The 20,086-nt window shown below is 62.9% G+C and overlaps 2 protein-coding genes across 4 annotated transcripts; both read right to left on the bottom strand.

Annotated features, from left to right (window-relative positions):
- Positions 1-5,069: 5,069 nt before the first annotated feature.
- Positions 5,070-8,639, bottom strand: MRPL28 (mitochondrial ribosomal protein L28). Of its 2 annotated transcripts, none has more exons than XM_036083509.2 (6): positions 8,512-8,635; positions 7,534-7,831; positions 6,714-6,866; positions 6,314-6,448; positions 6,136-6,222; positions 5,070-5,472 (listed from the first exon to the last, which is right to left on the bottom strand). In XM_036083509.2, exons 2-6 carry the CDS (start codon positions 7,819-7,821, stop codon positions 5,365-5,367), a joined length of 771 nt encoding a protein of 256 aa, XP_035939402.1. In that variant the 5' UTR covers positions 7,822-7,831; positions 8,512-8,635; the 3' UTR covers positions 5,070-5,364. The 2 variants fall into 2 exon arrangements, with proteins under 2 accessions (XP_035939402.1, XP_035939404.1); XM_036083511.2 differs by having other exon boundaries at positions 5,324-5,530; positions 8,512-8,639.
- A 1,704-nt stretch (positions 8,640-10,343) lies between these two features.
- On the bottom strand, positions 10,344-19,515 carry PGAP6 (post-GPI attachment to proteins 6). Of its 2 annotated transcripts, none has more exons than XM_036083506.2 (13): positions 19,342-19,515; positions 15,727-15,904; positions 15,452-15,644; positions 15,103-15,230; positions 14,643-14,911; positions 14,228-14,547; positions 13,762-13,852; positions 13,557-13,680; positions 13,025-13,161; positions 12,027-12,205; positions 11,795-11,941; positions 11,077-11,193; positions 10,344-10,761 (listed from the first exon to the last, which is right to left on the bottom strand). In XM_036083506.2, the coding sequence occupies exons 1-13, from the start codon at positions 19,460-19,462 to the stop codon at positions 10,465-10,467; spliced, it is 2,301 nt and encodes a 766-aa protein (XP_035939399.2). In that variant the 5' UTR covers positions 19,463-19,515; the 3' UTR covers positions 10,344-10,464. The 2 variants fall into 2 exon arrangements, with proteins under 2 accessions (XP_035939399.2, XP_077931166.1); XM_078075040.1 differs by having other exon boundaries at positions 11,077-11,148.
- Positions 19,516-20,086: the final 571 nt, after the last annotated feature.

The following is a 20,086-nucleotide window of genomic DNA, read 5'->3' as shown; positions in this document are numbered from 1 at the left end:
CTTGGTCTGGCCACTCCCCGGTACAGGTGGACATTTTTTTCCTTTCTCGCTTTTTTCTTCCCTTTCAAAAAAAAAAAAAAAAATGCTCCCTAAACGGCACTGACTGGACGTGGCTTGTGGCCCAGCCCGGCGAGCGGGGCCGGGCCAGGGACCAGGTGGCCAGCACACTGAGGGCCTGGCCAGTTGGGGGTCTTTGATGCCGCCTCCATGTGAAATCCGAGTGAAAGACATGGGAGAACGATTTTCGGGACCAACGGTGCAGTGGGATTCATCCTGCCTCGTGCGGTTCCCTTTGTTTCTCTTCCCATGACCCTTCTTTGGGACGTTTGGGGAGAGGGTCCCAGGGTAAGGGTGAGGCTGCGGGTGTGTGCGAGCGTGCACACGAGGGTGCAGAGGGCAGGGTGGGCTGAGGGCAGGGCCTCAGCCATAAGAACAATGGACAGCAGGGAGCACATCCACCTGTCCGCCTGTTCGTCTGTCCATCCGTCTGCCCGCCCGGCTTACCTCACCTGCCTGGCTCCAGGCGCCTGCTCGTGCCCCACCATCCCGCGGTCCGCCATGATGGGCTTGGCCGTCTGTCTGAGCACTTTCAGCCACTCCAGGACGCGGGTCCCTGCTCTTGGCCACTGTGTGGCTGGGAGGAAGAAGTGTGACTCTGGGCTGCAGCTCGGGCTCCCACTGCCGATTGGCTGAGGCAGGGACCAGATGACGGCCTCAGAACCCTATGGTAGCCATGGCAACCAGCCCCTTTAGACACCGCCACCCCCAAGCCACTCCTGACTGCTGAGGGAGCAGGCAGTGCCGCCGTGGGCCCACACCAGGGTCCCCTCGGAGTGTCGGGTCAGGCATGACTGTTCCCTGCTCCTGCACCAGCTATTGAGTGTGTGTGTGTGTGTGTGTGTGTGTGTGTGTTTCACGTACATCCAGTGTGAAGGGTCCAGGTCCCTCTCTTGGGACACGTCCCAGCCCACTCCATGCCCTGCCTGACCACCTGGTGGAGGCAGGAACAATGTCTTTGCAGCCTCTACTTCGAGGAGGATTTCAGGTCAGGCTTGCCCCAGAGGCTGAAGGCCAGGCCATCTGGTGAGAAAATAATGGGTGAGGGCAGTGGGAGAAAGGGCAGGGGGAACTCCCCATACTCAGGGGGACAGAGCCAAGCTCTCAATCCACCTGAGACCCCAAGGGGCCTGCCAAACCCTCCTCCACTCTCATCAACCTGCTGAGCACACACACAGACTCCCACAGTCCCCTCTCAAGAGGCTTCAGAGGCCCAGCCTGGCCCTGTCGCTTCACAGACCCGTGTCCCCAACCCAGCAGGACTGTGGGACTTCAGTCACACCAAGCACTTTCCAGAAACTAACCACACACCTGTGCTCGTCCCTTGGCCTGAATCCCCCGGGTCCATCAGCACCAGCCCCTTGGTAAGGCCTTCCCAGATGTCTCAAGACCAGGCCTTCTCATCAAGGCCTCGAGGCAGCATCACCCCAAGGACTGACCATGGCAGAGCCAACCTACACCCATCTCTGTGACAGTCCAAACATTCTTGGTTCCGCACAAACAGGGGCCGAGTCAAGGCCCCCACGAGATCCACCTGAGAGCCCTGGGGAGCTGCATCCCACTTCCTGGCCCACGTCCAGCCCACACTTGCTGGAGAAAAGGGGAAGTGAACAACAGTCACAGGTCTGTGAGGAGCAGCTGTGAGCCCCAAATCTTTGCAAAGAGGCCAGGACTGCAGGGGCCCAGGGGCTGCTGAGGAAGCCACTGCCAAGGTCAGAGGGACCTAGGAAATAGGGGGAATCTGGTGCACAGGTCCACAGGGCTTGCACATCCAAGGGAATGGGCTCAGGGTGGGCCAGGCTGGGCCCAGAACTATATGGCACCGAAGCTGCTCAGCCAGCCTGGGGACGTGGTCCCAGACTTCTCCACACTGGCTTGGCCCCACCCCAAGTGGCTCAGTCACAGGAGTGAGCCCCCAGCCTCAAGGGCCCTCCCCACCCCCATGCTGGACACCACCAGCAGACAGGTGTTGTCCAGGGACGAGGTGTGGGTGAGGACATAGGTCTGGGTCAGCTGGAGGTGCTGGAGGGTCCAGCGGTGGGAGCCCCACTCTGGGGCTCAGGAGAGCTTGGGGAGGGCTCTGGCGTGCTGTGGCAGAGAGTGCCAGATGGCATAGGGCTGATGCTGCTGAGCAAGTTGGTGTGCAAGGGGGTCTGGAGCCCAGGCTCCAGAGGGAAAGACAGTGCATGTGGGTAGGCCTCACAACAGCTCCTCTGGGCTCCTAGCAGGGAGATGTGAAGACTTGCCTGTTCTCTCCACATCCTCCATCCTGCAAGCCAGTGCACACCTGAGTAGGACTCAGGCAAGACCCTCCAGGTGAGGGGACAGACACAGAGCCATGGACTGGGCCACGCCCTTCCTAACCTCAGGTGTCCTTCCTGGGCCTCGGGACCCCATGGTGTTGGTCACACTTGTCAGGGGCCTCCACTGCCCAGGTCCCAAGGGACCTCTCCGTCTATAGCTGGTGATGGTCAACCCTCATGTCCATGGTCCCTGACTGGTTGGGCTGTCATGGAAACACACAAGCAAGGGGGCTTGCCCAAGGGCTCCTAGAGGGCCGGGTCCCTCCACAGGGGCCTAGCCTGTCTGCCCACCCAGGCCAGCACAGGGCAGTCTGGACTTCTGCGGGCTTGACCTTGGTCAGTACGACTACCCACCCCAATCTAGGGGCCTGAGGGGCTGCAGGGACTCAGTGAGGGGACTGGCAGCTCTCAGGGATGCACACAGCAGATTAGTGGAGCCGTGGCCTGTGGGGACAAGTAACGAGGAAGGTGACCCTGGAGGGGGACGTATGGCCTGGTGGGCCCCCACTGCCCAGCTCCTGCTTGGTGTGCAGCGTGTGAGCTTCCCCACCTTCTGGAAGGGGACAGTGTGGCAGTTTCTGCCTGCCAGGCACCTTCCCAGACCCGGGCAGTTTTATTTGGGGTGGGGAGGTGAGTCTGTCATTCACTGACAGCCTAACCTTACCCGGGTAGAGGATCTTCATGAGAATTTGGTGAAACGGAGACTGACTCTGCCAGAAAACGGCCAAGGCCACAGCCAGACCCACCGCAGGTTATGGGGAGGGAAGTGACCTGCTGAGGCCACACCAAGCTCCTTTATTGACCAGCAGCCTGGAGGCCAGTCTGGGCCATCCTTGCAGTAACCCCCACGCCCCAGGGAGAGCAGAGCTGCAACCCTAAGACTTTCCTTGTGCTGCCCCCAAGTGTGGTAACCCCACTTCGGCTGGGCCTCTGCTTTCGACACTCTTGCGTGGCCCTCCAGTGCTGACAGGGAGACCCAGGCCAGAGTCCACCCTCCCCCACCACGGCCACAGGCAGCCTAGCACCCCCCCACCCCCCGGCTCCAGCCACACACCCTGCACCAGGTCTAGGCCCCTTCAGGTACCAGCAGACACACAAACACTACAAGTCCTGATAGGAGCTCCTCCCACCTTGACCTGTACCCTGAGTGGGGGCAGGAAAGAGCAGCTGAGCAAGGCATGACTGAGAGCCATGGCCAAGAACTGGGGGCACCTGGGGTGCACAGCATGGGGGGGGCGCGCAGGTGACACAGGCTAGAAAGGAATCAGTGTGGTTCAGTTCAGGGCTGAGCATGGGAAACAGCAAGTGGGATCCAGTGGGGGTCAGAGGGCTGGCCAGTCCAGACCACCACCTATGTAGCTGGAGCCAGGGGCTGCGGTTCGGATAGCTGGGCTGGGCCTTGCAGGCCAGCCAGAACTGGGGCAGCAGTGGGCTGGGCGCTGGCAGCTTTTGGTAAAACTTTTGAAAAATTTGGGGCGCCTGGGTGGCTCAGATGGTTAAGCGTCTGCCTTCGGCTCAGGTCATGATCCCAGGGTCCTGGGATCGAGTCCCGCATCGGGCTCCCTGCTAGGCGGGGAGCCTGCTTCTCCCTCTGCCTCTGCCTCTCTCTCTCTCTCTCTCTCTCTCTGACTCTCATGAATAAATAAATAAAACATTTAAAAAAAAAAAAACTTTTGAAAAATTAAAAACTGTTCCCAATGTTGGGGCATCCCACGAAGAAACAATCATGTGCATCAAGACATGGGTCCAGGGGCACCTGGGTGGCTCAGTCATTGGGCATCTGCCTTCAGCTCAGGTCATGATCCCAGGGTCCTGGGATTGAGCCCCGCATCGCGCTCCCTGCTCGGTGGGAAGTCTGCTTCTCCCTCTCCCACTCCCTCTGCTTGTGTTCCCTCTCTCGCTGTCTCTCTGTGAAATAAATAAATAAAATCTTAAAAAAAAAAAAAAAAGACATGGGTCCAAAGGTACGCCCCAGCAGACTCTGGGACTGACGACAGCATTTCCCAGCTTCGCACAGAGACCTCAGGATTGCTCCCCAGAGGACAGACCCCCCTGCAATGACCTCCCTATGCTGTGGGGTCTCTAGGGCCCTCCTGCCACTGTGTTCACTGCCCAGGCTCATGCCCCCTCTGGTCTCCACCTCCACGAACACAGCCCAGATGTCTTCACTTCCACAGCATCTCTCAGGGGAGGTGGGTGCCCCAGGGTCAGCTGCCAGGACCAGGCCAGGGGAATCACTCCCTGTCCTCCCTGAGTGATCTGAATGGGTCTCAACACTTAGTACTCCCAGGAAAATGCTGAGGAAGAAGGTCAAGGCAGCTCCCAAATCTCAGAGCAGGAACGACGTCAGGGCACCTGGGCTAGCCTCCCACTGGGAATCCCATCCCTGCACCTCCCGAGAGCTGGTGGGGGTGCTCACCACCCTGAATGGTATGCCAGCACAGAGCCTTCCTTGTCACTCCCAGACTGAGGCCAAGCCTCCCTGCCTCTGCTCTGGAGAACCCTCCAGACAGTGGGGATGTGCAACAGGGAGACGATCTGTTGCAAGATGCCTTCAACTACACTGGACTCTCCCAGAGGAAGCCAAGACACTGCCACAAACCCCCGTCCCACAGCTCAGCCACATCCCGGGTCTCTGGGGCAGGGCACGACGAGGTCAAAGACCACTCAGGAGAGCTCCAGTCTTCCAAGCAAAGCAGCACACACACGGCCCAGTTCAGACTTTACTTGTGCTGCCCCCGAAGTGTGGTGACCCCACTTCAGGGGGAAGGAGGAGCCACAGAGGCAGCAAGACAGCCCCAGACCTCTGGGGATGCTGGGACGAGACCCCTTGGGGCCTCCACAAAGCCCACCCAACCCTGGGAGCTGCTGAGTCTGAACAGAAGAACGGGTTCATCCGCTACCCACACGTGGCCCTCACCACCCCCCCAGGCTCTCGTGTCCACAGTGCCAGGGTGGGGGGGGCATGGCTGAGCATGGTTGTCAGGCCTGGGTCACCGTGCAGTCATTTCTTGCTGGCTCTCTTGTGCACCACCATGGGCTCCGACAGTGTCTGCTGCTGCAGCCGCCCAATCAGCTCCTCCACATAGACCCTGAACAGAGGAGTCGGGTCCTACAGGAACGAGACAGGGTCAGGATGAGTCGCTCTGGGGAAGGCAGGAATCCAGTTGCTGCTGGCCAAACAGAGGCATCCGGCATGAGACTAGACCCCTCAGGCTTGGCTGCAGCCACCAGCCCAGAGGACAGTGCCCTGTCCACGAGACAGAGGCCACCTTCCCTTGGGGACCCAGGGACCAGGCATCTCTCCCCCACTTCCCTGCCTTGGGGCCCTGTGGTTGCAGATAAACCAAGCAGAGAGAACAGGGGCAACGGCTGCTGGTGGGCTCCCTGTTCCAGCAGCGACCACGAGCTCCAGACCCTTCCAGGGTGCAGACACAAAAAGACCTCAGCTCGATACCAGGAAGATTGCAGGGCAGGGGGGTGCCATGTGGCCAAAGAAACCAAAGGTACCACCAAGAGTCTTTCTGTCCATGAACTTATGAAGCCAGCTGAGGGCCGGGGTGGGGTGGGCAGGACAGAGTCAGGACCTCGAGGGCAGGGGGCACGCCGCACGGAACCCAAGGCCATGGTTGTACCGGGCCAGCCGTGCACAGCAGCAGCTCCTCCCCAAGCTCACCGGGCACAGTGGCCCCCAGTCCAGGCTTCCCCTGAGGCAGTACGCCTCCCCACCCACCGGTCTGCTAGTGCTCAGCAGCTGGTGCTCACACGTGCTCACCTTCTCCTCCAGGAGCCTCTGCTTCTCCACAGCCTCATCTAGCGTCAGGCCGACCCACTCGGCTTCTGCCTCCGGGATGACAAACTCCTGCACAGGAGAGACCAGGCACTCGATGAGCAGACGTACAGCCCGCCAATGGGACCCACAAGGAGCCAGAAGTACAAACCAAAGCCCTCACCTTGTACTTGTCGTAGATGGCTGCCCTCTTCTTGGGGTTGTCTGGGTGCAATTGGGGGTCCTGTCGGGCAAGCCGCAGCAACATCCCTCGCTTCAGATCCATCCCGAACTTGGAGCACAGGTCCTCCTTTGGAGTCTGGCAAGAGGCTATGCATGGGGCGAGGTGTTGCTGGCGGGGCCCTGCCCACCCTCCAGCAGACCCCACCACCTCCTCAGCAGCGGGAGGGCCCCAGGCCATCACAGGACAAAGGAAGGTCTGAGAGCAGGGAAGGAGGCAGCAATGCTCACTGGGACCCCGTTTATATTTCACTGGTGTCCCTCCACCCCAGACACGGGTGTGCCCCAGTGAGTCTCTGACTCCCTAGGAGACTCCGCTGTGTGCTGGCACAGCCCCCGCTTGCCTTGAGGATGTAGAAGTCGAACCCGTAGGCCTCGTCAATGAGGTCCAGGGTCCGCTGGGTCACTGTGATGGTGAATTTCGTGTCCAGGATCTCACTGTAGAGCTCACGCTCAAACAGCTGTGGCTTCCACACCTTCTTCACCCTCTTTGAGAGCTAAGGGAGGAAAAGAGACCTCATGAGGGCTGTTGCTTCTCCCAACAGAGCCAAATGGGGCCGGGGCATCTTCCTGAGGCTCAGGACCGAGAGTTGGATGGACCAGGCCCCACCTGGGGACCCAGAGATCAGCTTCTCCTCAACCCTACCTGGGTTGCTGGTGTGCGTTCCAGACACACCACATGTACAACCATAACTCTGTGGTTCACAGGTCATCACATTCCAAACCAGGGACCAAGGGGCCGAAGACAAAAGGAGAGGCCCCCCAGGAGCCCTCAAAGACACAGCCACCCTGCAGAGGGCTCAGCAGCCCCTCCAGGTTTCCCACCAGAGACTGCATGGTGTGGAAGGCAGACTGTGCATCTCTCAGCCTTCCTAAGTGCAGTGATGCGGTGGCAGTCACGAGAAGGAGGCAAACTACAGCGTGTCAGGCTGACAGGTGACCGAAGACCTGACCTCCTGCTACTGTCTCTCGCACACAGGTCTCCTCCTCCTCCTCACACTTGATCTGGCTAACCATCCAGTGGCTCTGCACCACCCTGTCTCAGGACACCACCACACTGTAAGCACACACCCCCATCCCACCCCCTGAACCTCCAGAGCACAGCCCGGGGCCCAGGACAGCAAATCCCAGAGGAGTACCCCGAAGCCTGCCCTGCTCACGTACCTTGTCGTTGTTGATGTATCTATGGCCCAGGATCCAGCCCTCCCCACCCCAGAGCCCCAGCTGGGATTCTGGGGGATAGTAAATGGGAATGGGTACATCCTCCACACGCTCCCGCTGCCCATTCTTGGGGTTGATCTTGAACTTAACCCCGTGTGGCCTGTAGTGCACGGGAGTGGGCGTCCGCGCCTCCTCCAGGGAGCGCAGGTAGTGCCGGGGCAAGCGGGAGCAGATACCTTCCCGCAGCCGGAGCTGCTTCCACAGGCCGACCGGGAACTTGTGCAGGGGCATCGCGGCGAGCCTGGCGGGAGACAGGGGTGGCGCCGTTACGCCGCAGCCCGGCCGCACTCTGGCCCCGACTACCCGCGCGGCCCCGACTCCCGACCCCGACTCCGACCCTCTGACTACCGACGCCGACCCCCTAACTCCCGACCCCGGTCCCCCCGACCCCGATCCCCGGCCCCGACCCCAGCCTCCTGACTCCGACTCCGACCCTCTGACTACCGACGCCGACCCCCTGACTCCCGACCCCAGTCCCTCCGATCCCGACCCTGGTCCCCTGACTCCCGACCGCGGCCGCTACCGCGGCCCCCACCCTGGCCCCTAGACTCCCAACCCTGGCCCCCCGACTACCGGCGCGGCCCCACGACTCCGGATCCGGCCCCAACTACCCGTGTAGCCTCTCCCCTCGCCCCGACTCCTAATCCCGGACTCTGACTCCCGACCCCGGTTCCCCCGACCCCAGCCCCTTGACTCCCAACGCCGACCCCCGGACTCCCGACCCCGGTCCCTCCGGCCCCGACCCCGGTCCCCCGGACTCCCGACCGCGGCCCCAGGACTCCAGATCCGGCCCCAACTACCCGTGTAGCCTCTCCCCTCGCCCAGACTCCTAATCCTGGACCCTGACTCCCGTCCCTGGCCCGGATCTGCAGTCCCTACTCGCCCCCACGAGACCCGACCCTGACCTAGCCCACAGCCTACCTCTCCAAGTTCCGCGCCCCACCGGAACCAGAAGTCGCGACGCAGCGCCTAGCACCCCATCCGCCGCTAACTGGCTGAAAAGTCCGTCAGTCTACTCTCGTCCCGCCCCATTTCCTGTCTTTAGGGACCGTGGAAAATGCCCGGCAGTGACAGCAGCAGCTCAAGGCACCGTCGGCAAATGCGGATCCTTTTCCCCTTGAGCGGAGCTGGGGGCGGGGAGGGGTGGAGCTTGTCATCCTCGGTCCCACCCCCTCTCCTCCCAGATGGGGAGCAGAAATCGATATAAAAACTCTTGTGTCTCGGGGTGCCTGGGTGGCCCAGTCGGTTAAGAGTCCAACTCTTGATTTCCGCTCAGGTCGTGATCTCAGGGTCCTGAGATCGGGCCCTCGCGAAGCATAGATCCTGCCTAAGATCCTCCCCGCCCCCCGTCCCCTGCACTCTCACTCTAAAATTAAAGACTCTTGGGGCGCCTGGGCGGCTCAGTCGTTAAGCGTCTGCCTTCGGCTTGGGTCATGATCCCAGGGTCCTGGGTTCGAGCCCGCGGGGCTCCCTGCTCGGTGGGAAGCCTGCTTCTCCCTCTTCCACTCCCCCTGCTTGTGTTCCCTCTCTCGCTCTCTCTCTGTCAAATAAATAAACAAAAAATCTTTAAAAAATAAATAAATAAATAAAATAAAATAAAAGACTCTTGTGCCTTGAAATATCACTGTAGAATATTAAACTCACCAATCACAGCAAAATCAGAGCTACATAAAAATGTCTTAATGTCTTAAAAACTTGTAACCCCCAAAACCACCATATCTAAATGTTTGTTTCCCCTTTACAAGCCTAGAGAATGTGCTAGGGGCCGAGTGCAGGGTGACAAGGGGTGGGGGAGGCCGCAGCGGGACAGGAAGGGAAGCCCCAGGGCCAGTAGGTGGGAGGGCTGCCTGTCCCCACCCCACCCCACCTTCAGAGGCCTCAGCTTCCTGTGGCCACTTCTGGCCACTTCAGGCACCCCTGGTAGGCAGCCATGGCAGTCTTGCCTTAGGGGAGGGGCAGTCAGCCCCCCTTACCCTGCTTCTCCCACAGAGGATGGAGAAAGGCTGGGCCAGGTCTCAGGGAACCCCCTCCCCAAACACACGGTTAGGCCTGTACAGGGCAGCAGTCATCACTTGCTTTCCTGGAGCAACTGGAGAGCATGAGTGGCTCCCCAGGCAAGGGCCCAGGAACCCATGGGCTAGCTGGAGAGATGGAGTTGGGGCAGGGTGGGACCTGTGGTACTGCACTCCCAGAGCAGCTTGGCAGCCCCCTCCCAAGGAAGCTCTTCCCAAGGGGCGGCACCTCCAAAGCAGAGAGCCGAATGGAGGGGAGGGGCAGGACCGGAAGGCCAAAACCCAGCCTCTCAGTGCCCAGCAGGTGTCTGGTGACTGCGGTCGCCTCTCCCCACACCACTGCATCAGCAGGGAGCATGCGCACACCCGGGAAGGCCGGCATCAGGGCACACCTCGTCACGGAGCCAGGGACGCAAGGAGGGCACGGTCCCAGGCTCAGTGGGGCGGAGGCCTGTGGGAGGTGGGCTCAGGCCTCCTCGGTCCCCCTGGGCCTCACCTCACCACCTCACAGGGAACAGGGATGATGGGGGAATCTTGCTCCACATCGCCAACCATCCTTCAGCCAGCCGAACACAGAGCCTGCCCCTGCATGGCACCTGCGGTCTCCAAGCAGCCAGGGCCAGGCCCCAGGGGCCCCTGCAGACACCAGCTGGGACCTGCAGAGGGACCGTGGTAGCCAGCAACCGGCAGGAACAAGGGAATTGGGGGGGGGGGGGCACTCCTCTCCTCGGGAGGAAGCCAAAGAGTGCAAGGGCAATTTTATTCAGTTGGAAATCAATCTGGACAGGGTCCTTCTCCTTTGGTCCTGCCCCTGGCCAGAGAGGTCATGTTCACAGCTGCCGGGCTCCCTGAGCTGGCCATGTCACGTCACCGTGTACAGGTCCTCTCGGTGGTTCTTACAGATCTGATAGTGGCAAGTGAGCTTCTGCGAGCAGGCCCAGGGCTTGGTGTGCTGCTCACGCGGCGGCAGCAGGAAGGCCGCACTCCCCGCCAGTAGCATGTGCCAGATGCTGTGCGTGTAGTAATAGTTGTCGCTGGTCATCATGGAGGTGTAGATGGCAACGGCCACAGCAGCCATCGAGATGCCGGGCAGGAGGTAGAAGACCCAGCGCTGCCAGGAGGGGGGGTAGCAGCGCCGCCGGCGCCCGCAGCGGTACACCTGGAGAGAGCCGCCGCGTGAGGTCCGGCACAGGAGGCTGCAGCCGCAGCTCCCGGGGCCCCCCCGCCAGGTCTGGGCAGCCGGACCGCGTCGGTGTGGCTGCTTGGAGGGGGCCCTAAGGGCACAAAGAGCTGACAGGTGTCAGGCCCGGGCCTTGTGGGTGCCCCCAGCAGTCCTCGGCAGCTGTGCAGGACTCGGGCCCAGGGGCAGGAACATGGCCAGAATGAGGGGTCTGCGGGGAGCCCAGACTCTCTTATCCCAATCACCAGGGGAGGGGGGTCTGGCCAGGAGTGCTGGCTTGTCCCAGCTCCTTACCCACATGGTGACCATGACCACAAAGGCAAAGAGACAAGGCCCCATCATGTTCCAGGCACCCCTGCGGTCCAGCTGCAAGGACATGGCGAAGATCAGCGTGCCCAGGAGAAACAGGACCTGGGCAAGACACAGGGGTGACCACAAGGTCATGGGAACCCTCAGCCAGTCGTTCATGACAACGCAAGGTCCGGTGACCTGGGCATGGCCATCGTCCTGCTGGCCCCCACTGTCCCTTGGCCTTAGAGTTGCTGGCACACTTTGTCCTGCTCTGCATTGCTGGGACCCAGGGCTTCCATTGATCCGTCCACAAGTGGACTTCTGAGGCACAAATGTGGCCAGGCAAGGCCCCAGGCATGTGTCCTTATTAGTCAGAGCCAGTTGAGGCAGAAAAGTCCCAAAGTGTCCTCTGCACAAGGACTGCAGGAGCACAGCTGGGGGCTTCTCAGGGAGGTCTGGCCTAGGGTTGGCGCTCTAGGCTTCCTCTCTGAAGGGGGCTCTGGGAGAGACAGGCTGGGGGCCTCACTTGACCCTGCCCACCACCTTTCTTTCCTGGCCCTCTCCAAGCAGCCGGCCCCTCCCAGCCGGAGGCAGCTTCCTCCAGCAGGAGAATGGTCTTTACAAGAGAAGGCAGGTTTCTAAGAGCCAAGCCCTCTTTCTGGTCTCTTCCTCAATATGGGGCATGCCTGGAGCCCAGACCCAGGCGTCAGGAGTCACTCACATGTTTCTGGGCTGCCTTCAGCCGCGCCATGCAGAGGATGGTGACCCAGATGGACACCCCAGAGCCCAGAAAGTCGCAGTACTGCAGGGTGTCATAGCCGAGGATGCACAGCACGGCCTCCCCGGGCTGGTCGCAGGCATGGTAGAACTGCAGAGCAGGGGTGGTAAGCCGCGGCCCAGCGCCCCCCAGCCAGCCCCGCCCCCACATCCCCGAGGCAGTGGAGCGAGCCTACCGTGGAGAAGAACATGGTGTAGGCATAGACGGAGGCCTCCACCAGGAATGAGCGGTGCACCGAGACAGCGATGGGGGCCAAGAACATGAGGTTGCTGAGGGTGAGAAGGAGGGTGGCCACCCTCTGCTGGGCCACGGTCTGGGCTGTGCTGTTGTCCGTGCAGCTCCATCCACGCCAGCCTGTGGGCCAGTGTGACGCCAGGGGGCTGAGGCCGGGGAGGGGGGTTCCTTCTGAAGCTCAGGGCCTATCCCTCACCTAGAGGCCTGCAAAGAAGCCCCTTCCTCACCCAGGGCAGGCGTGGGGCGGCATGTGGCAGGCCGGGGCAGGCGTGGGGCATGCATGGGGCAGGCGTGGGTCATGTGTGGGTCATGCGTGGGGCAGGCATGCAGCAGGCCGGGGTAGGCGTGGAGCAGGCCAGGGCAGGCGTGGGGCATGCGTGGGGCATGGGTGGGTCATGCATGGGGTAGGCCAGGGCATGCGTGAGGCGTGCGTGGGGCGTGCGTGGGGCGTGCGTGGGGCAGACGTGGGGCATGCGAGGGGCAGGCGTGGGGCAGGTGTGGGGCATGTGTGGGGCAGGCTGGGGCAGGTGTGGGGCAGGCGTGGGGCAGGCGTGGGCCAGGCTGGGGCAGGTGTGGGGAGGGCAGGCCAAGGTCAGGAGGCAGGACTCTCTCTGGGGGTGCCATCTGTGCCTGGGAGGCAGGGGGCAGGGGACTGAGGAAGCAGGGGAGGAATGAGGAGGAGGCATTTGCCCTTGTTTGGCAGAGTGACTCTCCGGCCTTGACAGAGGGGTGATGGGCTCCCAGAGGAAGGCACCAGGCTGAGAGGCCAAGGGCAAAAGGGTCTGCAGGCAAGGTGCCTGGCTGGCTCAGTCGGAGGAGCATGCAACTCTTGATCTTGGGGTCGTGAGTTGGAGCCCCACCTTGGGTGTACAGATTACTTAAATAAAGAAACTTAAAAAAAAAAAAGAAACGTCTGGAGGCCTCGGGCCCGGCCCTCACCGGCCTTGCAGCTGCAGCCTGCATACAAGTAGCTGAGTCTGCGCAGAAGGAGGCACTGGCCGTAGGGACCGCAGTCATTCAGGCAGGGCACCAAGGACAAGGTGGTCTCCACGAGGACCGAGGCCTGCTCGCACTCCCTGTGAGGAAGGGGCCACAGGAAGGCTAGCTGCTGACATCTGCTGGCCAGTCCCTCGTCCGTGCTCTCAGCAGGCTCTTGGACACACGGACCCAGACTTGAGGCCCCCAGGCTCCCAGCCTTGGAGGACAGCAGCTGTGAGCCCTGCCGAGGCCGAGATGCCCTTTCCCCTCGCCCTGCCCCGAGTCCCAGTCTCCCAGGGCTGTGTCCTGGACTGGTCCCCCTCCTTGTGTCCTGACTCCCGGGGCTGCAGCAGGAAGGGTGAGCAGAATCCCTCATAACTCCCGGAAGGCAACTGACCCCACGTGGCTTGCAGGAGGCTTGGTCACTCCCGAACTTGCACCCGGGCAGCCCCATGCCACCTGCCCCCCACTGGTGGTCCCCAAGTCTACTTACTCAGGATTCTCGGGGCATACAAGCTGCAGGGAGAGGTACCAGTTGTCTGTCTCTGGGTAGGGGATGATGAGGTCTGCCTTGCGCGATGCGGCACTCAGAGACAGGGGGTGGCCCTGGAAGAAGGCTGCAGGGAAGGGGGAGGGCCTGAGCAGAGACGGCCAGAGGGGCTGGCTGGGGACACTGGCCGGATGCTGCCGGCCCATACCTGTGGTGCAGTTGAGCGATGTGTTGAAGCCGAGGAAGGGGGAGGCGGCGTTCAGGCAGACCGCTACCAAGGTGTTGTTGGTAATTGCAGTCTGGAAGGCGAGGCCATGCAGTCAGCCCCAGCCCCAGTGCAACTGCCCTAAGTTCCCACTCTCTCTGGTGCTAGGCTCCGTTCTCGGTGGCTCCCGCTGGCCCAGGGCCTTTCCGGGACCCGTCCCCCCAGGACCAGGGACACCCAGCCCGATCCCATCCGCGGCCTCACTTCCTTAGCCCACAGAACAGGCCTTCCTTTCCTCAGACAGAGCCACTACTCTGCCCCAGGGCCTGCTGGGGTCAGGTGTTGCCCGAAAGGCTGACCTGTGTCTGTGCCAAAGTCAAGGCAGGAAGACCTGAGCAGCATCCCTCAGCCTGGGCAGGTGAGAGCCCTGAGCTGAGCCCGGCCACAAGGCGCTCACAGGTAAAGGTACCTTGTTGGCCTGCAGGGAGATGGTGAGGGAGCCCCCACTGTCCATGCCTGTGCTGAGGTACAGCCGCATCACTGAGGGCGTGGCTGGCCGCACCAGCACCGAGACCCTGTCCGCGGGCCAGAAGCGTACAGACACCACGTCCATGTCTTCCCGAATGACCGCGTAGCTCACGAGGCAGAAGGGGCCACCGCCCACCCTGCTGCTCCTGCCCAGGCCGTGGCAGCCAGGGCTCGGGGGCAGCAGACCAGTGGAGGCGTTACAGCTCTGGTTTGGGCTGCTCTGCGGGAGGTGCTGGGAGTTCAGATTCCACGGCCTGCAGGCTGTCAGGAGGACAAGGGGCTCAGCTGCAGGAAGGCCTGGGGGTCAGCGGCAGGGGGCAGAGCCACCCTCGCCCTGCCCTCTCCACACAGCCCACCTGTGAGGGCAGCTACAGCCCTGAAAGCCACCAAAACGTGAGGCCCCGCCAGGCTCTTGGCGGTCACTTGCAGCCACCGGTCCCCAGGGGGTGAGGGCAGGAACAGGTGGCAGGCCCAGGTGGGGCTGATGCATGTGAGCACCTTCTGGAAGTTTCTGGGCAGGGTGGCCGAGCCCACGGTAAGGCGCACGGGGCAGCCCAGGCTCCCATTGCTCACACAGCCCTGCAGCTCCAGCCGCAGCTCCCGGGTGTACTCAGGGATGAAGATTCTGTGGCCAAGGGGACACAGTCTCGCTCAGGCTCTGTGGCTGCCACGAAACCCCCCCCTCACTCACACTCGGGGTGTTGGCCCAAGGGAGCTGGGCATCGGGCCCTGAGGCCCAGGCCCACACAGTGAGGACAGTGGGATCACCCACTCCACCGCACCCGGAGGCTAGGCCTCCCCGAGGGTCCCACTCACTTGAGGTAGCTGGGATGGGAGAGGAGAGTCTGCGGAAGGGGAACGTCGGGCTCCAGGATAAAGACCTCGACTGCCCGCACAACCAGCATGTCGGGCTGGAAGATGTAGGCACAGGTGGGAGCAAAACCCTGGGGAGAGAGCGAAGTGTGGGGGGAAAGAACATGCAGACATGGGGGTGGCCAGGGCCGGAGCAGAGAGCCCAGGCATGGAATGGGGGCCAGGCAGGACTGGACCAGAGCAGGGCAGCAGAACCCAGAGGCAAGTCTGCCCCGGGGAGGTAAACGACAGCGACTGAGCATTCATGCAGCGAAGGATCCTGCCCCCCATCCCCGGAAGGCAGCCCCCTTACCTTCATCTCAATCTTCTGGGAGGAGGGGGGCAGGTGGGCGGCCACAAACCAGTCCCCGGGTGCCGGGTGGGAGATGTTGATGGAGGCGTTGCTCTGCAGCATCTTGATGAAGAAGGGGGACTGTACAGACGTGTTGGCAGGGAAGCTAGTGCCCAAAGGGTTGATGACGGGAGGGGCGCCGTACCGGAAGTACCTGGAGACAGGGAGAGCAGGACAGGCGTCAGGGGTGGACGCTGGGCGGGCCCGGGCGGGCGGGCGGGCGGGCGGGCACCTACACAGTGATCTCCACGTTGGCGCACGCAGGGCTGCTGCCCCGGGACACCTGCAGCAACCAGCGCAGCAGCACGGCGTCCGGGGGCACGCGGAAATGGAAGAGTCTGGCGCTGCCATACCAGCTGTAGAAAGACAGCTTCTGTGGGGACTGTGAGAAATGTTCGGACACCAGCCTGATGTCTGCGGGGAGAAGGGTGCTGTCAGCCAGGCCCCCGCCTCCTCACGGGATCCCACAGAGGGATGAGCCTGGCACCCCCAGCTGGACCTGTCGCTGCCCCCCCCAGCAGGCCCAGGACTCAGGTTTTCCCGCCACCACCACATTCCCTCTCAGCTGCCGCGCATTCTCGACCACGGCTGTCATCTTTCTAACCCTCTCCACCCCCACCACTGATCTCTCCGGGGCACAGGCTCCGACCCTGAAGCCATGTCTCTGCCAAGCCTCCCCAGATCACCGACATCCCACCCATCGGGCAGCTTCCAGAACGAGCCCCCCACACCTGTCACCCCAGACGCCTCCGACGCCCCCCCACCCCCCACCGCCCCTGCACGCTGTCATGGTCTCACTCAGTACTGCAGCCCCAGCAGCTCGGGGGCCAAGAGATGGAGGCTGAGGGTCACAGGAAGTGTTCAGGGTGGTAGGCCTGCCCCCACCTCACGTTTGTCCTGGGCACCGGACACCAGAACACTCACTCCACCTCCTTGGAGCCCCTCCTGCTCCATGCTGTGGGGCATGCTGTGCTGAGGGGGTTCAGGCCCAGAGCCTGGCCCCCTGCTCAGCCCCGTGATGACTTGAGACACAGCCAGACGAGAGCCTGAGTTCCCCCTCACCCAGAGAGGAGGCAAGCAGAGACCCTGGGGGGAGGAGGGCCCAGGCCGGAAGCCTGGCCGGCTGTGAAGACGAAGGGACAGCTGGTTCTTATGCTCACGCAGGGTGGCACAAAGACAAACTGCCCATGGCCCCAGCCTGGGGCGCCCCTGTGCCCACCCTCCTAGCAGCTCTCAGGTCTTCACCTCTGTGGCTCCCCGGCTACCCTCCCCTCCACACTCTAAAACTCAGCCTGTGTCATGCCAACCATTCCAGGACCAGCTCTGAGTCTTCTGGGGCTCAGCACAGAGACCGGAGGCCCCTCCCTGGATGAGGCCCCTGCTGGGGGTGTCCACTGACTGAGCACAACTGGCACCAGAGCAGGTGTCTCACTCCACGCGTGGTGCCCACCCACAACCCGCCCTCTTGGGGCTCCTACAGGACAGAAACACCCTGAGTGTTCTCTGTGCTCCTGGGGACAGCTAATCGGGCGTGGGGTCTGGTCATGACGTGCCTGGGCTGGATGGCCGGGAGTCCAGCCCCAGCACCAGCTCAGGCCTCATACCTCTGGTGACCTTGGGTGTCCCTTCCTTTCTCTGAGTCCCAGCTTCCTTGTGAGTTGGCTGAGGTAGACAGCACCTCCCTTCAGGTGCCCTGCCCTCCAAAGTTAATGGATATTAAAGTGCTTCCGGAAGAAATGCACTGTGGACACAGGGTGCGGCCTCCCGCTCTTCCAAGCTGAATGCCTGTCTCTGCCCCACTGGGAGAGTGGCTGGCTGACACCACCTCGGCCGCAGGCCCGGGCCCCTCAAGGTGAGCCAGGTGAGCAGGGACGGGAGCCAGGTGAGCATCTGCTCTCCCGCCAGCCTCCTGACCCTCCCATGGGAGGCACGGGAGAGAAGATAATGACCCACTTGCAAAGCCAGTCTGAGCTGCAAAGCAGCCCCACACAGCAGGGTGCTCAGGGGTAGGCTCTATGCGGGAGGAATCCCAGACTCTCCAGGTGGCTGCTGGCCACCAGGTCCCATCCACCAGGCTGTGGACTGAACACTAGGAAGCCAGGAGCTGCTGAACTAACACAAACCTCCTCGTGAGGCTGCTTCAGCCCCCAGGATAACATGATGAGAACAGCGGAGAAAAGTGTTAGGGAGCCGAGGTAGGACAGCTCCCCACCTCCACCTCAGGACCAGGGGACCGTAGAGAAACAGTCTGCCAGCTGGGCACCCAGCACCCTGGCCTGAAAGGGGCAAGGACTTCTGGCCACTGCCAGCGCCGGAATGCCAGCCTGAGGGCACCTGGAACACAGCTGGTAGGTTTCAGCAGGTGCATAGGAGATAAGAGACCTGCTCAAGGTCCCCCTAAGACCCAGTGAACCCCCTTCCCAGGGCTACTTAGCTCCTCCAGCACCCCAGCTCTATAGCCTGACCTCCCTGCCCCAGACACCCACGGGGTTATCTTGCTGAACACCAGGTCGTTAGCACATTACCTCTATCAGGGAGCACCAGCTTCATGTACCCCAGCCCTGCCCCACAGGCCCCTCCGAGGACACAGGGTTAGACAGAAAAGAGAGAAAGTCCCTGAGCCTGTCCTGGGAACCCCAGAGAGAGCACACTATCCCCGCACTATCCCACACCCTCCAAAGCAGGACAGGTACCCAGTACAGGGACTCTGCCCATGCACAGACTCCAGAAACCAGGGCCACACAGTGGCCTGACTTCTCAGCAGGCCTAAGAGGTGAGGGGCTGCCCCAAGTTTTCCATCTCCATAAGCCCCCCACCAGTGAGCCCTCACCGGGCCCTGACCCCAGGATGGAGAAAAAGGTGGACAAAGTATGGCAATATCCAACGGAGCAATTGAATCCGGAGCCAATCTCTGGGGAAACCACCTTTCATTTCAAGCTGTGCCAAGCTCAGAAACCAGAGGCACAGCCCTCAAAGAAATAGGAGCTTGGAGGGTTTCAGAGAAGGGGGGAGGGGCAGGGGGCCAGGAAGTGGAGGTAGAGAGCCCCATGCTGTGCTGGATAAGCCGGCTGCTGCCCAGGGGGGCATTTGGGCCCTCCCAGCCCTGGCCACAGGGTCCTCAGGGAGGCTACTCAACACCCCCAGGAGGACCTGGAGGGACAGCATCTCCTGGTCTAGCCACCTCCTAGAGGTTCAGTCCAGGGTGGGGACCCTCAGACCACCCTGGCCTACCAGGCTCCTCGGGTCCCCGTGGGAGTCCAGCCTCCAAGAAGCACGGCTGCTGAAAGTCACTGCACTTGGGTTGGGTATGACCCTGTGAAGGGTGAAGACGGAAAACCCACCGGGCCCCTCTCCTGGACCTAAGCAACTTTCTCCCAACCCCGCCCCTCTCCGAGGCCAGGGGGGCGCCCTGGAAGCCCACCGCACAACCCTTTTTCCAGTGGGCCTCCCAGCTGGGTGCCCCTGCACTCCTCCACCTCCACGTCCCTTGGAGCGCGGCTGTGCCCTACCTAAACGCGTAGGGAGGAACCGGGAAGGGAGGGCGCACTCCAAGGGGCCAATCTGGACGAACTCGGCCCTGGGGACAATGGAGGGGGCGCCGGCGTCCTTTCCACCCCGACTACTTCTACTTTAACACGGGGCGCCCGCAAGGGGCTGCCCTGGCCCCCCCACCCCCCCGCCTGGGGTGGGGACCTGGGCCCTGAGCCCGCGCCAGGTGAGCGCACAGGCGCCCCGAGGGTGAGTCACAATCCAGACACAATCCAGACTCCGCCTCCCAGCAGCCCCCCAACCCGCCGGGCCCCAGCCCACGCCCCCCCCCCCATGGCACCCGCGGGTCCGCGCCGGCTCACCGCTCTTCCTGCTGTCGCTGGCGGCGGTAGGCGGGGGCCCAGCGAGCAACATCAGCAGCAACGGCCCTGCCACTGCCACCGCCACCGCCGCGCCCCCGGTCCCGGTCCCAGCCCGGCCCATGGCTCCGCGCTCGGCCCGGCGCTACCCGGACCGCGTCCCCGGCCGCCCGCCCCCGCCGCCGCCCGGGCAGCCACCGCCGCCACTGCGGCCCCCGCCGCTGCCGCTGCCGCCTCTGCCCCGGGCTCCCATCGTCCCGGCCGGTCCCAGCCGCCGGCGCCCCGGGCACTTCCGCCTGCGAGGCCCCGCCCTGCCGGGAGCAGTGGCCGGAGCCGGACTCGGGGACAGGAATCGGAAGGAGGACGCTGGCGGGGGGCCGAAGCGGGCCGAAGGCGACTTGGGGACACGGGGAGCGCGAGGAAAATGGGTCAGAGGAAGGTCGTGGACTGAGAGGGAATGCCGACCCGCCACCGCGCGCGCAGATGGGGGGAGGTAGGGCGGGATAGGATGGAGGGTCACGCAGTGCGCGCGGGGGACGCGGAACCGAGAGGGGCCGGGGGCGGAGGGCTGGCGCGGGACCCAGTGGGGCGCTCGGGGGACGTGGGACGGAGCGGGCACGGGGCGGCGGCGGGCTGGCGCGGGAAGGACGTGGGACGGAGGGGACACGGGAGGGCGGCGGGCTGGCTCGGAGCCCAGTGGGGCACTCTGGGGACGTGGGACGGAGCTGGCATGGGGGAGCGGCGGGCT

This window comes from Halichoerus grypus, chromosome 6 (assembly GCF_964656455.1).
Source record: "Halichoerus grypus chromosome 6, mHalGry1.hap1.1, whole genome shotgun sequence".
In the NCBI taxonomy this organism is placed as follows: Eukaryota; Metazoa; Chordata; class Mammalia; order Carnivora; family Phocidae; genus Halichoerus; species Halichoerus grypus.
This window is presented reverse-complemented; position numbering and strand designations above follow the sequence as displayed.